This window comes from Alligator sinensis, unplaced genomic scaffold, assembly GCF_000455745.1.
Source record: "Alligator sinensis unplaced genomic scaffold, ASM45574v1 scaffold1029_1, whole genome shotgun sequence".
In the NCBI taxonomy this organism is placed as follows: Eukaryota; Metazoa; Chordata; order Crocodylia; family Alligatoridae; genus Alligator; species Alligator sinensis.
Window position 1 is genome coordinate 962103 of NW_005842425.1, and position 22423 is coordinate 984525.

The 22423-nt window shown below is 38.3% G+C and overlaps 1 protein-coding gene across 1 annotated transcript in view; it reads left to right on the forward strand.

Annotated features, from left to right (window-relative positions):
- FAT4 (FAT atypical cadherin 4) overlaps positions 1–22423 on the forward strand; it is a 252930-nt gene that overhangs the window by 196270 nt on the left and 34237 nt on the right. Inside the window, exons 9-10 of the mRNA XM_014522959.2 lie at positions 3693–3943; positions 7054–11403. Of these exons, the coding sequence (XP_014378445.1) occupies positions 3693–3943; positions 7054–11403 (4601 nt within the window). The remainder of the gene's footprint in view (positions 1–3692; positions 3944–7053; positions 11404–22423) is intronic.

Here is a 22423-nt window from a genome sequence, read left to right on the forward strand (position 1 = left end):
ACAGCAATTAGTAGCAACTGAAGAGGGTTTGTGTCGGGGGGGGGGGGTGATCCAGGGTTGGAGGGATCAATTATAGGGTGGAAGGGGGATTTGGGGGTTGATGGAGGGCAGTGGGGCAATTTGGGGAGTGGGGGGAACAGTCTAAGTGGCATGGGAGGGCCTCGACCCTCCCCCGCACCATCTCCTCCCTGGCCTGTATTAAAGAGCCAGAAAGTAGGACAAGCATGGAGCAGGCTTGAAGTCGCTAGCCTGACTTCTGATAAGTGGCAGGTCTGAGCAGAGCACATTAGGGATGATATTAACCCTGAATGTGTAATTGATCACCAGGATTAGTTAACCTTAACACAGAGTAACATTTCTGAGAATTAGCACCTGCTGACTCTATTGTATAATCTCACTCTAACTCAGAATGAATTGCCATTCGGGAGCACAGTGTCTGATTAAGCATTCCAACAGCTAAATGTTGGTAACCTAGAGAACCAATGTGAATTTACACCTACACCTAACTTTAGTTCCCCAAAGACAAGCCCTTGTGCCTCTTGGGTATACAGAATGCTGCTAAGGATAAGGGAGCTATGCATCAGTAGATATGCCTGTCTGTGTGGAGTTAGTTGCAGGATTAGGGTGATGCTTTATAAATAAATTGCATATATCTTTGGTATGTTAAATTAGCATTTGCAAAGAACAAACATTTTAGGGAATAATGTAGCAGTATTTCACCAATCCAGTCTTATTTTTCCTATCCTTTGACCTGCCCCCTCCCCCACTTCCCCTCCTTTTCCCCTTTGCTTCACTGTAGTAGCTATAAAACCCTGTGAGATGCTAATTTTAAAAAGAGTCCTGGCCTCTGGCATTCATACCTCCTTGAGGTTTTGCAGATTCTGAGTTTGGTAAATTATAGAACACAATACAGTTCACATTTGTTTTGATTGCAGACTGATCATTTCAGGGACTTTTACTTATTTTATGCTTGTAGAAAACTTGGCACAATGAGACCCCCACCTGTTTTTGGCCTTTATGTGCAGCTACAATAAAAAGAAATATAAGTTAAACAAATATGATTCTACCACTTTTTAAGAAGTGTGTTAATTAGACAAATAAGAGTTTATTGGCAGAGCCAGGTGGCAGAACTGTCTGTCTTGTTGCAAATAATTAATTGCCTTTATTTTTTGTAAATATGTCTGCCCTGAAACATACTTGTGCTATTCTGTTAATTTTGATGGGGTTTTGCAGATGCAGTTCAGTGTAAACGATGGTCCACTATAGTTTCAAATATACGCTATTGTTACTGTTTGTAAAAAATCCATTTTTGCTCTTTTTAATGCAAAAACGTGTATTATTGTTCTGTATGTATATTTGGAAGAAATAAAGTGTGGAACGGGATGCTGTTGATAACATTATGTTCTTTCTTAATTTGCTAGTAAGAGTTAAGAGACAATAAGACTAAGGGTAAAAATTACCTCTCTGTATGCTGGGATATGTATCTTGTAATTTAGTAAAACTGTCTTCAACTAAGCCCTTGTATGAGCTCTCTGCATAGGATAAATTTAAGCCCTAGCTGAACATCTCTTTAGTCAGTAAATAATTGCATATTGCTATCATGTTAAATAATAATTAACAGTTATGAATATGCCCAGAGCATTCTGTGGTGGTTAATGAGTGGCTGAGAAAGTTTGTTGCTATTATCTATAGCTGGCTAGCAATTTTGTAGGAAATGCCCCTGGCCTATGTCCTTATCTCTGTCATAACCCATTTTGATTTAAAATCAGTAGCAAAAATAATGCTTCTCTTTATTTTTCATAGCACCATGCTGCTTCCAAATACTTATACAGTTTTTTAGCTTAAAAATAATACTACTGCTACTGGTTTCTCAGTCATTTCTGGAGATACAGTGCTCATTACAATTATCTTTCTTGTATTTTTATTGGGGTTACAATAATGTTCAGTGCCGTGATACATTTGAACTTTTTGTTTTTTCATTTTGGAAAAATGTCCCATATCTAATCACTTGGACAGTGGGTATCATCTTGCTACCTGATAAACAGTAGCATTATTTTTTTTTCATAATGCATCAATATTTCTTTTGAAAACAAAAATCTGAGAGAGCTGTATAAGCAGTCTAACACAAATTAATAGTATTATCTGGGAACCGAGCCTGTATGGTGAGCTATAGCAAAATGGACAGTCAAATCATGGTTTATCATATACAAAAGACTAAAGGAAGAATTTTACTCCCAGTTACTTTTTATTAATATCAAATCAATTTCTCACGATTGTAACTGAATTATTCTGGATTATAATTGGTATCATTAAAAGTAAAAGCAGATTAAAAACGTGTATTACTGTGAAAGGAGTATTGATTTTATTTTAGAAATCCTTACTCATATTTACAAATACTTACTCTGTTTACAATCTGCATATTTACTCTGCTGGATTTCACTTTTATCAGATTAGTTAGGGCCAGATGCTATTCCATTTGCTAGATACCTAAGTGTAATCCTGTCCTGTTCCAATCCATGAAAAAAAGATTGATATGTGTCCTTTTAAGATATGGACAAGTATTATGGACAGGCTGAGGAACTGGACTTATTAAGTATGAGGAAAAGAAGACTGAGGGGGGATTTAATAGCAGCTTTTGCTACCTGCAGGAGGGCTCCAAAGAGGATGGAGCTGGACTGTTCTTAGTGCTGGCAGATGTTGAGACAGTTCCTTGTTCTATCTTGCAGCAAGGAAGTTTAGGTTAGATATTATGAAAACCTTTCTCACCAGGAGGATAGCAAAGCACTGGAACAGGTTACCCAGAGAGGTGGTGGAATCTCCATCCTTGGAGGTTTTTAAGACCTGGCTAAACAAAGCCTTGGCTGGGATGATCTAGTTGGGGACAGTCCTGCTTTGAGAAGGGGTTTGGACTAGATCAGCATTTCTCAACCCATGGGTCACAACCCAAAGGTGGGTTACAAAAATATATAAAAAGGGTTGCAAACAAACTTCAAAAATGGGTTCTCCTTTAAAGGAGAAAAACATGGGAAACTCTGACTTGTCTCTTGCAGGCTTGCAGAATTTCACCTTGTGAGGGGCTGCTTGGGGCCCCTCATGCCCCCCCCACCCCCACACACACACACCCTGCCCCATATACCCCCTCCCCACACATACATTGTGGGGCTGGAGCCTGGAGGCAGTGGGTTGGGAGTGAGAGGCAGTGGGTCGGGACTGACCACTGATGTTTACAAGTGGATCCTAGTACAAAAAAGGTTGAGAACCACTGGACTAGATGACCTCCTGAGGTCTTTTCCAACCCGAACTTTCTATGATTCTGTGATTACATTCTAGCAGGAGAAATGCCTTCCTTTCAACCAGGAAGATTTCACCTGCACAGTTCACACAAGAACAAATGCCTGTACATTCCCACTGCTCCACTCCTCCTGGAGACTGGGAGGAGTGGTGTGGGTAAACTGTTCCCCTGCCTTCTCCAGACTAGGATGACCCAGTAATTTGCCCAAAATTTGCAGTGCTAGAAATGAATACCTGTCCATAGCCTATGGCACACTATTACCTTAGGCCTTAAGACTGTCACAAAAGCAGCAAGCTGTTCTAAACATTTTAACTAATTTTAATTATCTTCAAGTAGCAAGATGTCTGTCTTATGAGAATACTAATGGAAAATGTTTTCTCCCTTTTTTGTCTTTGAACAGTTACAAGCTAATTGGTGGCAATTCACAGTTCACAATCAACCCATCAACAGGACAAATTATTACTAGTGCACTATTAGATAGAGAGACAAAGGAGAATTACACGTTGGTAGTTGTGGCCAGCGATGGTGGTTTTCCCAAGGCTCTTTCCAGTTCCACCAGTGTACTTGTCAGTGTTGCTGATGTAAATGACAATCCTCCTAAATTTCAGCACCATCCTTATGTCACCCATATTCCATCACCTACAACTTCAGGTAAATTGCTAAAAGGCAATGCTGCACTTGCATTGACTAATACAGATATGCAAATAGATGATAAATCATTCCATAAAAATATGTTTAAAAAATATTTTCCTGTAACTATTTTACAGCATTTGTCATCTTGCTGATAATTAATAAAGACAAGATGTAGCATTTGACATTAGTAACTATAATGTTTTCTTTAGTGTATTCTTCTCTTTGTAGCCCGAATAATCTTAAACTATTTTGAAAGCCATTAATGCAGTGTATTTCAGAAAAGTTGATGTTCTTATTTTGCTTTTTGTTATTTCACAGCATTGATTTTTATAAAATAATGTCCTTAAAGACCTTTGAAGATGAAAAGTACTATAAATGCTGGTTTATTAAGAAAAACATACAGGGTAGTTATTGGAACATTTCTTATTGACCTCACAAATAAATTCTATCATGCAAACCTCTATGGTTAAAAAGTCAGTTTTTTCAAGCTGTGATATACTCAATCTGAAAACTTCAGTATTGAAGTTCCTTGCAATAGCAAATTTGCTTTTGGTATAAAAATATAGGAATGTTAGTTGACCTAAAAAAAATTAGCATGCTCTCTAAAGTATAATATGCACTTTTAAAATGATAAATCCCCTTTTTTTCTGGGGTTATTATTTAGAGAGGCTGAAGAAAACACTCTGTTCGATCATTCTGGTAGTGGGAAGAGGCCCTACAGTCATCATAACTTTCCTTTTTGCTCCCTACAATGGCCCTTTATGATGCTAAAGTGATGTAAGGGAGCTTTACTTTAAATGATAATCAAGGTCTCAGTTTGCAGAGAAAGAAAAAATCAATTTTAATTTAAGCGTAAGGGGCAATATCTTCCACTTATCTCTTTGGAAAGCTCCCCTCCATAGGTTAAAGTTCTTCTCTTCTCTTCTCTTCTCTTCTCGCTCTTTCGCTTTTTCTTACTGAGAAGGTTCTAGAAATATTTCATGAATCAGAAATCTTACTGATATTAAAGTTGAATTATTATATTTTAATTGCAATACACTATTAAAGGGTAATATAATATGCTGATATATTATTATATTAATCCTAATATTATAATAATAAAATATAATACATTTGATATAATTTTATTATGATTTTTATATTCCACATTGTATTTTAATTATAATTATATTTTTAATTTGCTAGAATCTTCTAAAAAGTCAAATCTCATTCTCACTTTATGATGCTTTGTATGCTTGAAGTCCACATTTTTCTTGCCCAGTATAGGATTGGATTCCTTTGTCATTCAGTTTGTTTAAACAAATGTGGCACGTATGTAAATCAGAAGTGCAAAAGCATAAAATGTTTCATTTTTCATTAATAGTTTACATTTAAAAGATAGGTACATTTGGAATTTATTCAGTATGAAAAGTTCAGTCTTTAATTTTAGAATGTCATAAGGAGACACAAATGCATGTATAATTAGTGAGTTTATTGAGTTCTTTACGACCTCTTGTAAAGACACTGGAAAATAGAGGGATGGAGTTACTTCCAAAAAGTTGTGCCTCTAAAATTATGTATTAAACAACTGATTAATATAACCATTCCAGAAGCACCCTATTTAACTAAGATCACTAACACAAAGGCTTCTTTCTGAGAATTTATTTTTTCATACTTTTATGTAGATTACATATTAATTTAGCCAAAATAATGTGCTGCCAAATTTATCAAGGCTAGACTAGCATCTGTCTGGGATATTTTAAATAGAGAATATCCCACCTAGAGCAAGGGATGGACTAGAAGATCTTCTGAGGTCCATTCCAGTCTCATTATTCCATTAAAAAAATCACTTTTTAAAAAGTTATAAAGCCTTCTATAATTAGAAAAAGGAAAAAAGTCTTAATATTTACCCTGACATTATATCAAATACATTTACATAAAATATTTATTTTTCAAATATCCCAATATTGATCATTCACATGGCACATTTCAATTAAAAGGAAAATGTCTTACCTCCTCTAAACAGGGAAAATAGCCCTTGACAATATTTTTTATTGGCAGGCATAATACTGCTTTGCTGCAAACTAATATTGCATCTCCAAGACAGTTGTGTATATTCTTGTGCTATGTTTACTTCAGAGTAGTCTTAGTTTATATTTTGAGAGGATAATACAACCTGATTTCTTTAATCTCTTGTCAAGTTTACAAAATAAACAAAAGGAGGGTTATGACAATTTAATGTGCTTAACAAAAGCAGAACTCTTGATTTTTCTTGCAGTCTTGTCACTCTCAAGTATTCCAGTTGTTCATCAAGCAATTTCTCCCTTTAGGATACAAAATGTTACACTTTGACACACAGTGACAAGAAATAACTCTTTAAGGAACACTGTCAAAGCCATTCCTGTCCAAAAAATCATATTTTGCTTGCAGAGTTGGAAAAAGAAAATCCATATAGAAAACTGTTGAGAGCCAAGTTTCAGCACTAGTTTAAAAAAAAAGGAGTTCCAGCATACTAGTCATATAATACGAAACCTTCAGAAGAACGTATACGTGACTCTAATGCCTGTGCACACATTGGATTTGCATTTACTGAGAAATATGTTCAAAAGAAACCCTAAACTGTACACATGATTTGGAGTAGTGGCATGTACATTTTGAAAGGCTAGATATGCAAGACATATAAAAGGTTGCTTAATAACTTAAAATATTAACTAGTAGCACACAAACATTAGACTTTGAGGTTTCACATCATCTCATCTTGTGAATACTATAGAAAAATTATCGTAAAGTTTCAAAAAGTTAAATCCTACTTACTGATGCGGTGTTTTGTATACATATATGACCACATAGACATATACACACAGACATTTTTGTACATATGTTTAAAAATGTTTCAATGCAATTACCTATTTGTCAGGTGCAAATCATGTCTTTTTGTGATCACTCAAAATGGCCTTCAGTTGGTAAACAGTCTGATATTTTATTAATACTATAGGTAAAAAAAATATTTTTTTTTTACAGCCACATATAAGAAAATATAACACAACTGGTGCACATAATTTCCCTGTGCCTCATTGAAAAATTACCTTCATTTGTCCTATTTTTATTGCTGAAGATTATGAATGATCTTGTCATTGTTCTCCTTGCAGGTTCTTTTGTATTTGCTGTAACAGTTACAGATGCTGATTCTGGACCCAATGCTGAGCTTCATTATTCCCTCAGGGGAAAGAACTCTGAAAAATTCCATATTGACCCAACAAGAGGAGCAATTATGGCTGCTGACTCACTGATGGGCGATTCTGAAGTGACTTTTTCTGTTCATGTGAAAGATGGTGGACTGTATCCAAAGACAGATTCGACTACTGTAACTGTGAGGTTCATGAATAAAGCACAGTTCCCTCAAGTTCAAGCAGAACAACACACTTTCATGTTTCCAGAAAATCAAGCAATTAGTACCCTTGTCACCACTGTTTCTGGGTCTTCATCTAGAGGAGGTTCCTTGTCTTACTACATCGCTAGTGGTAATCTGGGCAACACCTTCCAGATAGACCAGCTAACAGGACAGTTCTCCATTTGTCAATCTTTGGATTTTGAAGCTATACAGAAATATGTGGTTTGGATCGAGGCCAGAGATATGGGCTTTCCTCCTTTCTCCTCTTATGAAAAACTAGAAATAACCGTGGTGGATGTCAATGATAATGCACCAGAGTTTGAGCGAGATCCATTCATTGCTGAAATAATAGAGAATCTTTCACCACGCAAAATACTGACTGTCACTGCTGTGGACAAGGACAGTGGCCCAAATGGACAGTTGAATTATGAAATAATTGATGGCAATAAAGAAAACAGTTTCACTATCAATTGGGCTACTGGTGAAATCAGAAGTGTCAGACCTTTAGACAGGGAAAAGCTAGCCCAGTACGTGCTAACCATAAAAGCGTTTGATAAAGGTACCCCTCTTCAGAGCACAATGGTCAAAGTTATTGTCAATATTTTGGATGAAAATGATAATGCTCCCAGGTTTTCTCAGATATTCAGCGCTTCTGTACCTGAAAATGCACCTTTAGGTTATACAGTTACACGAGTCACAACTTCAGATGAAGATATCAGTGTGAACGCCATCAGCCGGTACTCCATAAGAGATCCAAGCCTTCCATTTGTCATAAATCCAAGTACAGGAGATATTACAGTCAGCAGGCCTCTAAACAGAGAAGATACAGACCGCTATAGAATGAGGGTTTCTGCACACGATTCTGGGTGGACAGTAAGCACAGATGTGACCATCTTTGTGACAGACATCAATGATAATGCCCCACGATTCACAAAACCATCCTATTACCTAGAGTGCCCTGAGCTTACTGAGGTTGGTTTAAGGGTAACTCAGGTTTCAGCAACTGATCCCGACGAAGGATTTAATGGCCAAATCTTCTACTTCATAAAATCTCAGTCTGAGTTCTTCCGAATCAATGCTACCAGTGGGGAGATTTTCAATAAGCAGTATTTAAAGTATCAGAACTCCAGTGGTTCAAGCAATTTCAATATCAACAGGCACAGTTTCATAGTTACTTCTTCAGATCGAGGTAGTCCTCCTTTGCTAAGTGAGACAACAGTCACAATCAACATAGTAGATAGCAATGACAATGCACCACGGTTTCTTGCTAGCAAATATTTTACGCCTGTGACTAAAAATGTAGGAATTGGTACCAACTTAATTAAAGTCACTGCAGTTGATGATAAGGACTTTGGACTGAATTCTGAAGTGGGATACTTTATTTCTAATGAAAACAACACCAATAAATTTAAGCTAGATAGCAGAACCGGCTGGATTTCTGTGGCATCTTCACTAATGGCTGATCTGAATCAAGACTTTCTGATTAAAGTAAAAGCTAAGGATAAAGGTAATCCCCCACTTTCAGCAGAAGTGACAGTTGAAATAGTTATAACCGAGGAGAACTATCACACACCTGTGTTCTCTCAAAGCCACATGAGCATTACTATCCCTGAAAGTCATGCTGTTGGAGCTATTATCAGGACTGTATCAGCAAGGGATAGGGATGCTGCTATGAATGGATTAATCAAATATAATATATCTTCAGGAAATGAGGCTGGTATTTTTTCTATTAATACATCAACTGGGGCATTGACTCTTGCCGAATCCCTTGATTATGAGCTATACCAAAAGCATAAGATAATTGTTAGTGCTACAGATGGAGGATGGGTAGCTAGAACAGGTTACTGTACTGTCACAGTTAATGTTATTGATGTAAATGATAATTCTCCAGCTTTCAGCCCAGAAGACTACTTCCCTAATGTGTTAGAAAATGCTCCAAGTGGAACGACTGTTATCCGTCTAAATGCAACTGATGCTGATTCTGGACCTAATGCCGTGATTGCATATGCAATTCAGTCAACAGATAGTGACCTCTTTGTCATTGATCCCAACACAGGAATTATCACCACACAAGGCTTCTTAGATTACGAAACAAAACAAAGTTACCATCTAACTGTGAAGGCTTTTAACGTTCCAGATGAGGAAAGATGCAGTTTTGCAAGCATCAACATCCAGTTGGAAGGAACAAATGAATATGTGCCACGTTTTGTGTCCAAACTTTACTATTTTGAAGTCTCTGAAGCAGCCTCTAGAGGAACAGTTGTGGGAGAAGTCTTTGCAAGTGACCGTGATATGGGAACTGATGGAGAAGTCCACTATCTTATTTTTGGCAATAGCAGAAAGAAGGGTTTCCAGATTGATGGGAGGAGTGGTCAGATTTATGTGTCAGGTCCTCTTGACAGGGAAAAGGAAGGGCGTATCTCTTTGAAAGTTCTTGCAAAAAATTTTGGGAGCATTCGTGGTGCAGATATAGATGAAGTAATTGTTAATATCACTATATTGGATGCTAATGATCCTCCTGTTTTCAGTCTGGAGGTCTACAATATACAGATCAGTGAAGGTGTTCCTCCAGGTACCCATGTTACATTTGTAAGTGCATTTGATTCAGACTCTGTCCCTAGCTGGAGCAGGTTCTCCTACTTTATTGGTTCTGGAAATGACAACGGTGCCTTTTCCATTAACCCACAGACAGGACAAGTTACTGTAACAGCAGAATTGGATCGAGAAACATTACCTGTGTACAATCTGACTGTCTTAGCAATTGATTCAGGATCTCCATCAGCTACAGGAAGTGCCTCTTTATTGGTAACTTTGGAAGATATCAATGATAATGGACCTACCCTGTCTACAAGCCAAGGAGAAGTAATGGAAAATAATCGTGCAGGAACACTTGTGATGACACTTCAGTCATCGGACCCTGATCTCCCACCAAATCAAGGCCCCTTTTCCTACTACTTGCTCAGTACAGGACCAGCAACCAGTTATTTCAGTCTTAGCACTGCAGGAGTATTGACCACAACTAGAGAGATTGACAGAGAACAAATTAGCGACTTCTTCTTGTCAGTGATTACTAGGGACTCTGGCATTCCTCAGATGTCTTCCACAGGAACCGTACAAATAAAAGTAGTAGACCAAAATGACAATCCATCACAACCTAGAACAGTAGAGATCTTTGTTCACTATTATGGCAACCTGTTCCCTGGTGGTATTTTAGGCAATGTAAAACCACAGGACCCAGATGTGTTAGACAGCTTCCATTGTTCTCTTACTTCAGGGGTTACAAGCCTCTTTAATATTCCCGGGGGTACTTGTGACCTCAATTCCCAGGCAAGATCCACAGATGGAACATTTGATCTGACAGTCCTTAGCAATGATGGGTTACATAGTGCAGTTACTAGCAGTGTTAGAGTTTTCTTTGCGGGGTTCAATAATGGCACAATTGACAACAGCATCCTTCTTCGCTTAAGTGTGCATACTGTGAAGGATTTTCTGACCAATCACTATCTTCACTTCCTTCGTATTGCCAATTCACAGCTAACTGGATTAGGAACTGCTGTGCAGCTCTATGGAGTCTATGAAGACAGTAACAGGACTTTCCTGATGGCAGCTGTGAAACGAAACAATAATCTGTATGTGAGTCCCAGTGGTGTGGCTACTTTCTTTGAGAGCATCAAAGAAATCCTTTTCCGGCAGAGTGGAGTACGGATAGAATCTGTGGATCATGATTCATGCATACAAAACCCTTGTCAAAATGGAGGAAGCTGCTTGAGAAGACTAGCTGTGAGTCCTGTTTTAAAGAGCCATGAGAGCATTCCAGGAATCATCATGGCAAATGAACCTCTCCAGCCCTTTGTGTGCAGATGCTTGCCTGGATATGATGGAAATTTGTGCGAAACTGACATTGATGAATGCCTCCCATCCCCCTGCCACAACAACGGGACTTGTCACAACTTGGTGGGTGGATTCTCATGCAGTTGTCCCGATGGCTTCACTGGAATGGCCTGTGAGAGAGATATCAATGAGTGTCTTTCCAGTCCTTGTAAAAATGGTGCCGTCTGCCAGAACTTCCCGGGGAGCTTCAACTGCGTTTGCAAAACTGGTTATACAGGTATGATCTACTTCTCCTTCTGGAATTAGAGCCTATTGAAAACACAAAGAGGGCAGAGTTGGGGTTTGGTTTGGTTTTCTTAGATATGTTTCAATCAGATATGTTTCACCTGTGTTTATCCATCTTAATGAGTGTTCAAAATAAAAAATGCTAACAGGAAAGAAAACAGGAAAGAAAACAAGGTTCAAGCACTGTTATTGATCTTATTTTTCTCTTCTTAGCAACTATTACCAGACTGGTCCATGTTAGCAAAGGGGAGCTATGTTATTTTTTAAATATGCTACAACCAGTTTCCAAAAAATAGTACCTCATGTGATAAGAGCTAAACAGACAAGTAGGAAAAATCAGTCTTTGCCCCCATATTTCTTATAGTCATGTAGGAATATAAGGTGAAGGGCGAGGAAAAGGAAACAGCATATAAGCAAAATGACTGGGAAAGCAGCACATGCATGAGCATGCTCCATGCTTCGTATGTGTGTTGGGTTTGTATAATATAATATTATTCAATATAAATGAGTGTTGTATTCCTACTACAGCTAAGAATGTTCTCTGATATTTGTAAAATATTTACATAGGTCAGTGCTTAAAATGAAAAATATATATATTTCTCCGTAAAACAGTAGGCAGCAAATTTAATTATCAATATTGTGCTCTGAATTGCCATGTGGGAAAATCTCAGTTTAGTTACTAATTGGCATGGGCAGAGTGCTGCAAAAGCATGAAATTCTGTCTGCTCTGTGTAAACAGAAGTCACTGGGCCTAGAAACTGTGGGCCATTTTAGGGAAAGTATCAACAGGTTCAGAACATAAACCCTTCAAGATCTTCCCCAGTTTCAAAACAGGGAGCATGAGTGTTTGGACTTACATACAGAGATGGGCAAAGTAGCCACCCAGCTATGACATCTAATCAAAGCTTTGCACCTTTTAGTTTGCCCACTTGAAGTTCTTTTAGCATGATTTTCTGACAGCCTTACAATTCTCTTTATTATTTAATCTGTGATTAAAGAAACTGCCCCTAATCAGAGCATAACTCAAATAAGCGTGTCAGTTTAAGCACATGCTCAACATCTCTTTGAAGTTATCTGCACAAGTGCCATTTTGAATGGGGACAGATCTGAAACTTGCAGTTATATTCTGCTCTGAGTTAGATTTACAGCATACATGACCAAATATGGTCCCTGTCCTGGTATGACTTATTCTAGATGTGTTAGTATACATGAGCATCAGTACTTAGTTTACATATTTTTGACTATCTGAGGAGTGTAAATGCCAGCAAAGTTTGTTTTTCTTTTCTTTTTGAGGGAAGGACAATTGAGTTTTTTATTTGAACATGAAAAGAAAACCTTAAACAAAAGATTTTAACACATGTATTAGTTGGCACTTTCACTAGCGAATCACCTAGATTTTAAAGTATAGGTGGAAAAATATATTAAGAACTTGTATTCTTTATCATATTTGCATTTAAGGATAGTTTCTGAACCCAAAAAGAGAAATATTTTGCTGCAGGCTTATGATGGATAGAGTTACATCCAGTATAATTATTGATCCTGACTCACCACTGCTTTGGAATTGCAAAAGTATAATATGGGAGTATCACAGTACTGACTCAGGCCCAGTATATCGTGACCTCTGAATAAAGCAAAAGCTCTAATGTGACTATTTTAATATCTATTCCCTGTCTAGTGGGAAAAGAAAACCACAGGTTTACAATTAAGGTTTTCTTGGATATCAGGAGATCTCACTCATACATAGACAATAATCTTGGAAGAATTCTAGGAGAATTACCACAACAGAGGAATTCAATTTTTTTTCTGTACAGAAGTGTGAATCTGAATTGCTTGATAGCATGACATTTAAGGAAAGTCTGAACAATCCTAACCATTGCTTATGGCTACTTTCTGCAGACATAACAAAAGGAAAACTAACGAGACATAAATTAAAAGATTTACTCCGGGGTTTCAATGTGTCTTTCTAAGAGAGTGTTATTATGAATTAATGTGATTGAGACTGTAATATCAACAGTTGAGTTGAAATTTTATCATAATTTTCTGCAACATTGAAACCTTTTCCTTAATATACCTTCCTATATTATCTAACATACACCCTACTTAAATAGTGTTATTTCTGTTTATCATATATTCATTTTGTATTAGTGTTCAAATTCTTCAGACCGGATTATATTAGGCATTGTACAAAGAATTAGGAAGTTCCTGCTTTGTGAAGTTTGCTATCTAGGTAGAGACATGAGAAAGAAAACATGATGCAAGTTTACAAGTTAGAAGGAGTTTGGGTGTTTTGTTTTGCCTTGGGTTTTTTGGGGGTGCAGGCATATTGCTTCCTGCTCTTCCTACCAAACAGTAACCTTCACCAGATAGCTGAAATGAAAGGTTCAGCTAGACTGGTGGTCTTGACAGCAGAGGGCTTCTCAGCTTTACTGTTTCCCATTGCAGTTGTCTAGCTTTGCACTTCTTCTCTTACTGGCTCATAATTTTTCAGATCTAACACCATACCACATGACTGGAGGAGGTGAGGGGTCATTCTTGTGAGCCATGTGCCTTATTGTAGCTTAGTCTTGCATAGTTAAGTGAGAGGAGTGGCTCTGAGCCCTAGGCCTTACCGCTTGTCCCTCTGCTGCTTGTCTTCTGCTTACCTAACTCTTTTCCTCCCAAAAGCTTGCGGGGGATATCTTGGATTTTTTTATGCTCCATGTAGCTGGAATATGAAGGGGATAATAACAGAATAGTCAATGTAACTTATGCACGAAAATTTGATAATGTGGCTTCTAACAGAAAGATTCATTTGAAAACAAGAAATGAGCTTTTCTTTTTTTTTTTAATTGGATAAATATAAAAGATGCCGTGTAGCTTATTGCAAAAAAACACAAGTTCAGCTGTTTCATTTAGAACATAGCTATGGCAGTTAACATGTTTAATACAAAAATGTTCTTGATATAGAAGATGTTCATGTGATTTTTTGTATTAACACCAACAGTAAACTGCAAAGCGTCAGGGTCACTAACAATTAGTGTTAATTGACTAGCAATTCTAATTAAGTTAATGATTTAGGATTTTATTTCACATGGAATTAGTACATTAGATTATTTTGCCAGGAGCATGGCAAAATAATTCCAGCATGTCCATCTTCTGTAAATCTTTAAGTCATTAACATCAAAGGATAAACGGAAATATGCTTGCTGTTACCGTAAAGCAAAATGGTTTGTTAACTCTAGGAGGAGGCTGTACTATCAGCGCATAGCATGTAATTGAAGAGTTAATGAAAAGTTCAGATAATTTTTCTGAGTCTAATGCTATATCTTAGAGTTCAGCCCTTATTGAATGTCAAGTAAATGTGACATTTGTCCTGCGTTACAGCTACATAAGATAATTTAAATTAAAAACACTGGATAGTTTTAATACTTTCATATAGTGTAAGCTGCTTTTCCTAAGTCATGGATGGAACATGGTGTTCAGTAATATTCTGTTTAGAACTCAACACAAATACATTTCAAATAGAGAAACAGTTACTTAGACATTTTTAGATTTAAGCATCTAAATTTAATATGTTGACTAGCCATTGAGGAACCATATAATGCTAAATTGATAAATTGATAGCTCTTTCTTGCTGGTTAGCAGTTAGAATTAAATGTTGCTTACATGTCTGGAGACTAATTAGGTGCAACAGAAAAACATCACAAAAGTTTTTAACCAGTAAAGCAAAATGGGTCTGAAGTTAGATATCAGTAGTGTTCATGAGATAATTTGTTCACAACAAATAGCTAAGTAAATACAGCCCCTTTTGTGCCTGCAAATTATTTACAAACATCTCCTGAATTCTTTAAAAGTTATTCACAAACATTACCCAAATATTTTATGTAAACAATTGTCATCATATGGACTGTTGGAGAATCGTTGCTTTACACCAGAGGCCAGCACCCTTTTACAAATGATACGCTGAATAGATGCAGCTTGCTCTAGAGTGGGCCACTGCATGACCCATCTGCTGGTGCCACATGCTGCCAATCTCTATCCCTATGGTTGTATACCACTGATCACCTCCATTGCCAACTATGGCCAGACCCAGTCAACTCTTCCTAGGCCAGATCACATTGTTTTTCAGGCCCTATCTGGTCTGCATGCTGACCTGTCTTAGACTGTTGGCTATATGTCATTTGTGTAGTGATACTGTACTCCTAAATCATAGAATTATAGAAAATTAGGGTTGGAAGGGACCTTAGGGGGTCATCTAGGCCAACCCCCCCTGCTCAAGGCAGGACCATTCCCAACTAGATCATCCCAGCCAAGGCTTTGTCAAGATGGACCTTAAAAACCTCCAAGGACAGAGATTGTATCACATGATACAAGGTGCATGCATCTGATTGCCAACATAACAATGCAAAGAGGAATAATTCTTGAGATCAGTCCTGTTTTCCTTAAATATTCCTAATTAAAAATAAATTTAAAAGTATTTAAGGAAAGATTGCCATGCTGATCTAACAAAGAAAGGCCAAAAGGATTTTTTCATGAATGCACTCTGTGTGCTTAAGTTGAAGAGAAGCAGCCACAATTCTTTTCTCCCTCCCCCTACCTATAGGGAGATGAGTAATTCCATGTTAAATGCAAAGTAGAGAAAGTCAGTATAATTTGGTGTTCCTTGTGTATAGCTTTGATGGGCTGCTCCAGAAATTAAAATACCATATCTCATAATTGAATTTGCATGCACTGTAAAAAGACACTACTTCTGTGTGGATATTAGTGTTTTCTGACACAGACCTTCTGTTCACTGTAAATTAGAGTTCATGAGCTGTAGATCTTTATAATGGCTTACCTCAAGACAGAGAGGATAGACTGACTTTTATTTGATTTATTATGTTTTGTCAGCTGCATTTCACTTCATCACACCATAGAGGTAATTTAGCTCATTCGACTGAATACCATTATAAAGACAGATTACCTCAGAGCAGCATCATTACAGTTTAAACAATCAGTTATAATTATGTCTATTAATGATGATCAGGTTTTGTTTTTAAAAGAATTGTGTTCTAAAAGGAATATACCCTGTGATTTCCAGTAGCTTGCCTGCCCGTCCTATGAACCTTTCATTTCCTGTTTTCTGAGCCTCATTATGTTGAAGAAATGTAGATTTGTTAAATTGTCTGAAATTCAAAATTAAAATAATAAAGGAATTGGATTAAAAGATGGATGTATAGAGCTATGAAAAGTATACCTCTGAAACTGGCCAATATCTGACTCCAGAGCATTCAGTATTCATCCTAGTTATATTTTTATTGCAAATAGTTTTCTATATAGCAATTTGAAATATGATCTTGATGTCTGTGACCTTTGATCCTGACTGTATTAGCTTCACCTGACCTTTCTATATTAATCAGTGCTATTCCTAATTAATCACTGTCTTTCTAGGAGTTTCTGTCAAGAAACTTTCCATGCTCAAATTGAGGGTTCTGTGAGCCTGACACCTGTATCATCCACAGACCAGTGACGTTGGAGGTCGCTTCCCAGTTAAAGTTGTGCTGTAACCTGCACAAAAAAGGAGGACTATATCCTTCATACTTGCACAATTTACAATGTTCCTTTTTCATGAAGTTGGTAGTCTCAGTGTCTTGAGGTACCTGCAATATATAAACCCATAATATAAACACCACAGTAATATAAATGCCACCTCAAACTTCCAGCATGTACACTTCAGTCTCTGAAATTTTGCAAGTAAATGCATAAAAGTTGCTTTCTTTGTTCATCATTGCCAAGAAAATCCCAAAATTAAGCTCAGATGTTTGACTGCTTTCTTTTGCTTATACTACAAAGAACTACATAGAAATCTCCTGTTTTCTGATAACTTGGTTGTTAGTTCTTTCCCTGTTCTGTCCTTCCCCCAGCCTTATCAGTAACAAAGGGTCACAGAAGGGATGGAGAGTGGAGACGAGGGGGCAGCTGAAACTAGGTTTGTCAGTGAGCTGGAGCCAGAAGGATAAGGACTCACCCTGATAAACTTCCTGTGGCGCATCAGCAGGCAGACCTCAGGAAGTCAGTGATGGACTAGGATTTAGCTGCTGAGCTTAGTTGTTTGAAAGACAAGTGCTGGATGTTAGAGGCCATAGGTGGTGGGAGAAAGCATAAAAATTAGCACTGAGTTGTGGGGAATGGGACCAGAGCATGCAGTTTGAAACTAGAGTTGTGTACTACACCTCTGTTCCTAACTCCTTATGCCAGATCCCTAACTCCAGCATCCATCCTAGCTCCATTAATCTGATCAGAAATAAATTGTCCCTTTTCTCTTTTTTATAATAATTTATTTTAATATTTAAATAGAGCTACCCATTGTTTAACCATGATGATTTGGGCTTCTGGGCAGTCAAGAAGAATCTGAGGTCTTGACAAGGGGAATAAACATGGAGCGTTGGATGACTTATCGGTATATAGCTTGCTTCTTGGAGTTTATTTTGGTATAATATAGGTTCTAGCAATCAGAATTATAAGTTAATAAAGTTTGTGCTTATGGGAAAAAGTATAAATATGCTAACCTGACATGTAGTCATCTACTGCCTTACAGCCATGCTCCTTATGACTATGCTAAGACTTGCATCACCCCTTGGTTTTGAAAAACCACTTATTGGTTCTTTTCCTGCATATTTTGATTTGATAACCTCAAGCACTGAACATACATAATTGAAATTATTCTCTATCATCCTCTATCAAATAAAAAATTAATCCCTACCTATTACAGATAGCAGATTCTAGTCTAATTTAGTAATCTATCAAAAGGTGAATTCTAAGGACTCAAACATTTGTAAAGGTAATATTTGCGGAATGTGTATAATGCCAGATCATAATTCACCTAAGTAAAATAATGTTCTCAGTCACCAGAACTATCTGGGTCTCATGTTACTGATTTTCAAGCAGTGAAATTTTGTGAGATATGGCTTCAGAAATATCTAAAACCGAAAAGATCTACCAGTATATATGTTTTCTCATCAAAGTTATTGGAAGCATCTCTAAGCAAGGCAATGGAACTGTGCACTTAAATCCAGATGGAATTATTGTGCAGTTTCTCGCAAGTAATCCTGTTGGAGTGAATGAGATTACTCAGATAATTAACTGCTCACCACTAATATGAAGGAAAGGCTCACAGTGTAGTCGTTCCATCCCCACCCCATGCAAATTCTTTGTTTTCTTTGAACAGTTCTGTTTTAAACTCATCAGATAAAACAGCTGAGTCTTTGAGCATAAGTGCATTATCAGCTTTCACTGCTGAATTCTATCCCAGGCAGAATAGGCAAATTATAAATATCTCCCCGCAAACTCAGATTTGGATAGCAGAATTGAAATGTCTAGTCACTTTACAGCAGCTATCACTCATATAAAAGTTACCCATCAGTTTAAAGCTTAAACCAGCAAATTCTATGCTTATACAGCTTTTTACAGATGTTATTAACAAACATTAGCTCTAGCTCTAGCCCAGTAAACAGTCGGTAGGGGAAAGCATGCTATATGTTTGACAATAGTTCTATTTAGATCAGTGTTTCTCAACCTTTTTAGTCTCAAAATACCCCTCAGAAAATAGGAGCTTAGTTTTTGGATTACAGAAAAATAATAGAGCAGTTATCCTTTTGCAAAGAACTCAGAAAAAAACCACTGCAGGTCAGAATGTTTTTAATATTCTGGAACCCTGTTTGAAATCTCTGGGTTTATCTTTTGAATCCTGTTTGCACACCTATACTTGGCATCACATCGCAGACTTGAAAAAATTGCACCCTGGTTGAGAAACACTGATAAAGGCCAGGTATAGACATTATACTTCTGTTGGTGTAAGTGATTGAAACCTGCCTATACCCATACAGAACAGACATTCAAAACACAAAACTGGTCTGTCTCCTAACAGAACAGAAGTTTGGCATAGATAGATTAGTTTAAAAATGGTGGAACCCAGTCTAAGTTTTGAACAACCCCCCCCCCCGCCATGGGCGAACATGTGTTCTGTTCTGTTCACTACTGATCTAAACTACACCACCTACAGAAAACCGTGTAACATTGTTCAATTCAGCCTCTTATAACCCTGCTTATTTTGCAGCTATCATTCACTGAAGGTCATTCCACTATCCACCCCCTGTGGATATGCTGGGTAGGAGTACAGCTCTGCCACCAGAGTGGAGCAGGTGGAAGAAAATGTTAGAATATGGAAGAATGTGAAGGTGGATGAAGGCTGCAGAAGAATGAGATCTCCAGCTTTATTGGCGTCCTTGCCATGGGATCAAGATCCTGTTCTGTCATGAACAGTGGAAGCTGATGTGCAGCAGCCTCTCCATGATAAAAGAAATCACAGACGGGTATCTTCCATGAAAACAGCTTTAGCACACTTTTCAAACCCTTTGGTGATCAGCTAGCAATGGCAGGAGCAGGCTTTTGAGGTCTAGAAGCTCCTAGTCATGAACTGGCATGAAGGTAGCAGTTGCAAGAAGCTCATCTAGCACTTGGGTTAGCAGGAGTGCAATTTGGCAGCTGTAACCTCAACTGAGCAGCTCTGCTCTGCTTAACCCAGTATCTGCTCTGCTCAGCCCACAAGGGTAGGAGGGCTAGAAAAGGTGCCCTAAACATAGACTGCCTGCTGACCCTTTTCCTGACTGGATAACTAGGGGAGCCAACATGCTACTTTTATCAGTGCCTGTGCCCTGACTCTTAATGCCACTGATGAAACAAAGAGGAATTCTGTGCCAGCCTTGATCAAGTCCTCTCTGATGTTCGGGTGCGAGATAGACTTATTCTGCTTAATGATTTCAATGCCAGAGTTGGAAGGGACTCAAACCATCAGCAAGGAAGGAGTGGGAAAGGTCAACTCCAATGGCATTCTCCTTTTGACCAAATACATGGAACATGGACTCACCATCACCATCATCTGACACAAAAACAGGTACAAAACATCAAGGCAATACCCACAATCTAAGCATTGGCACCTGATTGATTACATCATCATTCATGCCTGCTATCACAGAGATGTCTGCACCACTTTTGAAGAGATGATGATTGCTAGGAGATGACAATTTTTAAGCCAATGATGAACTCATCTGCTTGGTTATGTCACTCAAACTGGCTCCCAAATGATGGGGATGATTTAGAAGCAGAAGCAGTAGAAGCAATGCTGTTGGAAAGCCAACATTGAAGGACTCAAGACACAATGGAGTGAGACCTCTTCCATCAGCACCTCAATGAAAAACTGGCAAATTCCAATCAGGAACAATGGCACTGTAGGCAGTGCTTGTGGAGCCTTCAAGTCTACCATCATGAGGGCCCATGAAGAGATGCTTGGATTCACTACCAGGAAGCATCAAGACTGGTTTGATGAGAATGACCAGGAGATCCAAGAGTAGATCGACTGTAAGCACCAGGCCTTTTTTGCTCGGCAGAATGACATTGACTCCAAACAAAAGAAATTGGATCACCAACCAGCCAAGACAGAGGTTCAAAAGAGGAACTGTGATATGAAGAATAGATGGTGGAAAGACAAGGCGAAGGACATTCAACATCTCACTGACATCCATGATATGAACAGTTTTTTCAATGCCACCAAAGACATCTATGGTTTAAGCACTCAGGGACCAACACCCTTGAGACCCAAGGATGGAGGAAACCTGATCAAGAAGAGGGGAGTCATCACTGTCTGCTGGACGGAGCATTTTGAAGGCCTTCTCAATCAAGACTGTTGTTGATGAAAGCATTCTCAGTTCCAACACAGAGTCAGGCATGATCTCAGAATCCCTACAACCCTTGACAAGGTGAGGAAAGCAGATGAAGGATAACAAGGCATCTAGAGCAGATGGAGTCCCTGCTGAAATCTTCAAGCTAGGGGAGAGAGGAGCTCACATCACAGCTCCATGCCCTCAATTTAAGGATTGGGAATGATGAGAAAATCCCAGATGACCTCAGGGATGCCATGATCATGACAATCTTCAAGAAAGGAGACGGGTCCAACTGTGGAAATTACAGAGTGATCGCCTTGCTTTCCACCACAGGAAAGATCCTTGCAAAAACCCACCTGAACTGTCTTCTTCCACATGCTAAATAGCTTCCCCCAGAATCTCAGTATGGGCTTAGGACATCAGTAGGAACAACCAACATGATTTTCACTGCTTGCCAGCTGCAGGAAAAATGCCAGAAACAACATAAACCCCTCTACATGGCCTTCCCTGGCCTCACAAAAGCTTTTGACTCTGTCAACTGAGAAGTGCTATGGAGGATCTTTCTGAGGTATGCACGCACAGTGAAATTTGTTAACCTTCATTGCCTGCTCTATGATGGTATGCAAATGGTGGTTCTCTATGATGGATCTATCACAGATCCCTCTGAGGTTAAGACTGGAGTTAAGCAAGGCCATGTCATCACTCCACCACTCTTCTTGGTATTCCTTACTACAATGCTATATTTGACCACCAACAAGCTTTCAGTTGGAGTGGACCTAAACTACTGAATGGATGGTAAGCTGTTTAACATAAGCCAGCTCCGAGCCAAAACTAAGACTAGCCTGACCTCAACCACTGAGCTCCAGTACACTGATCATGCTGTAGTGTCTGCTCACTTGGAAGCAGACATTCAGACAATCGTCAACTTCTTTACTGAGGCATACAAGACAATGGAACTCACACTTAACATACAAAAGATTAAGGTCCTCCATCAGCAAGGTCTTATTGAACAGTCTCCAGCTCTAGGAATTCACATTTGCAGTGAGACTCTGGAGAATGTTGAATATTTTCTGTACCTCAGAAGTCACCTCTTGCAGAAGGCTGACACAGATAAAGAAATCCAGCATTGCCTCAAATATGTAAGTGGAGTCTTCAGACACCTGAGGAAACAGATGTTCAAAGATTACCACATCAGATTTGAAACCAAGCTCATGGTTTATTAAGCAGTCATGATCCCTACCTCACTGTACAGAGCTCAGATAGGGACAATGTACAGGAAACGCCTCAAGTTGCTGAAGAAGTACCATCAACATTGCCTGCAAAAGATCCTTCAAA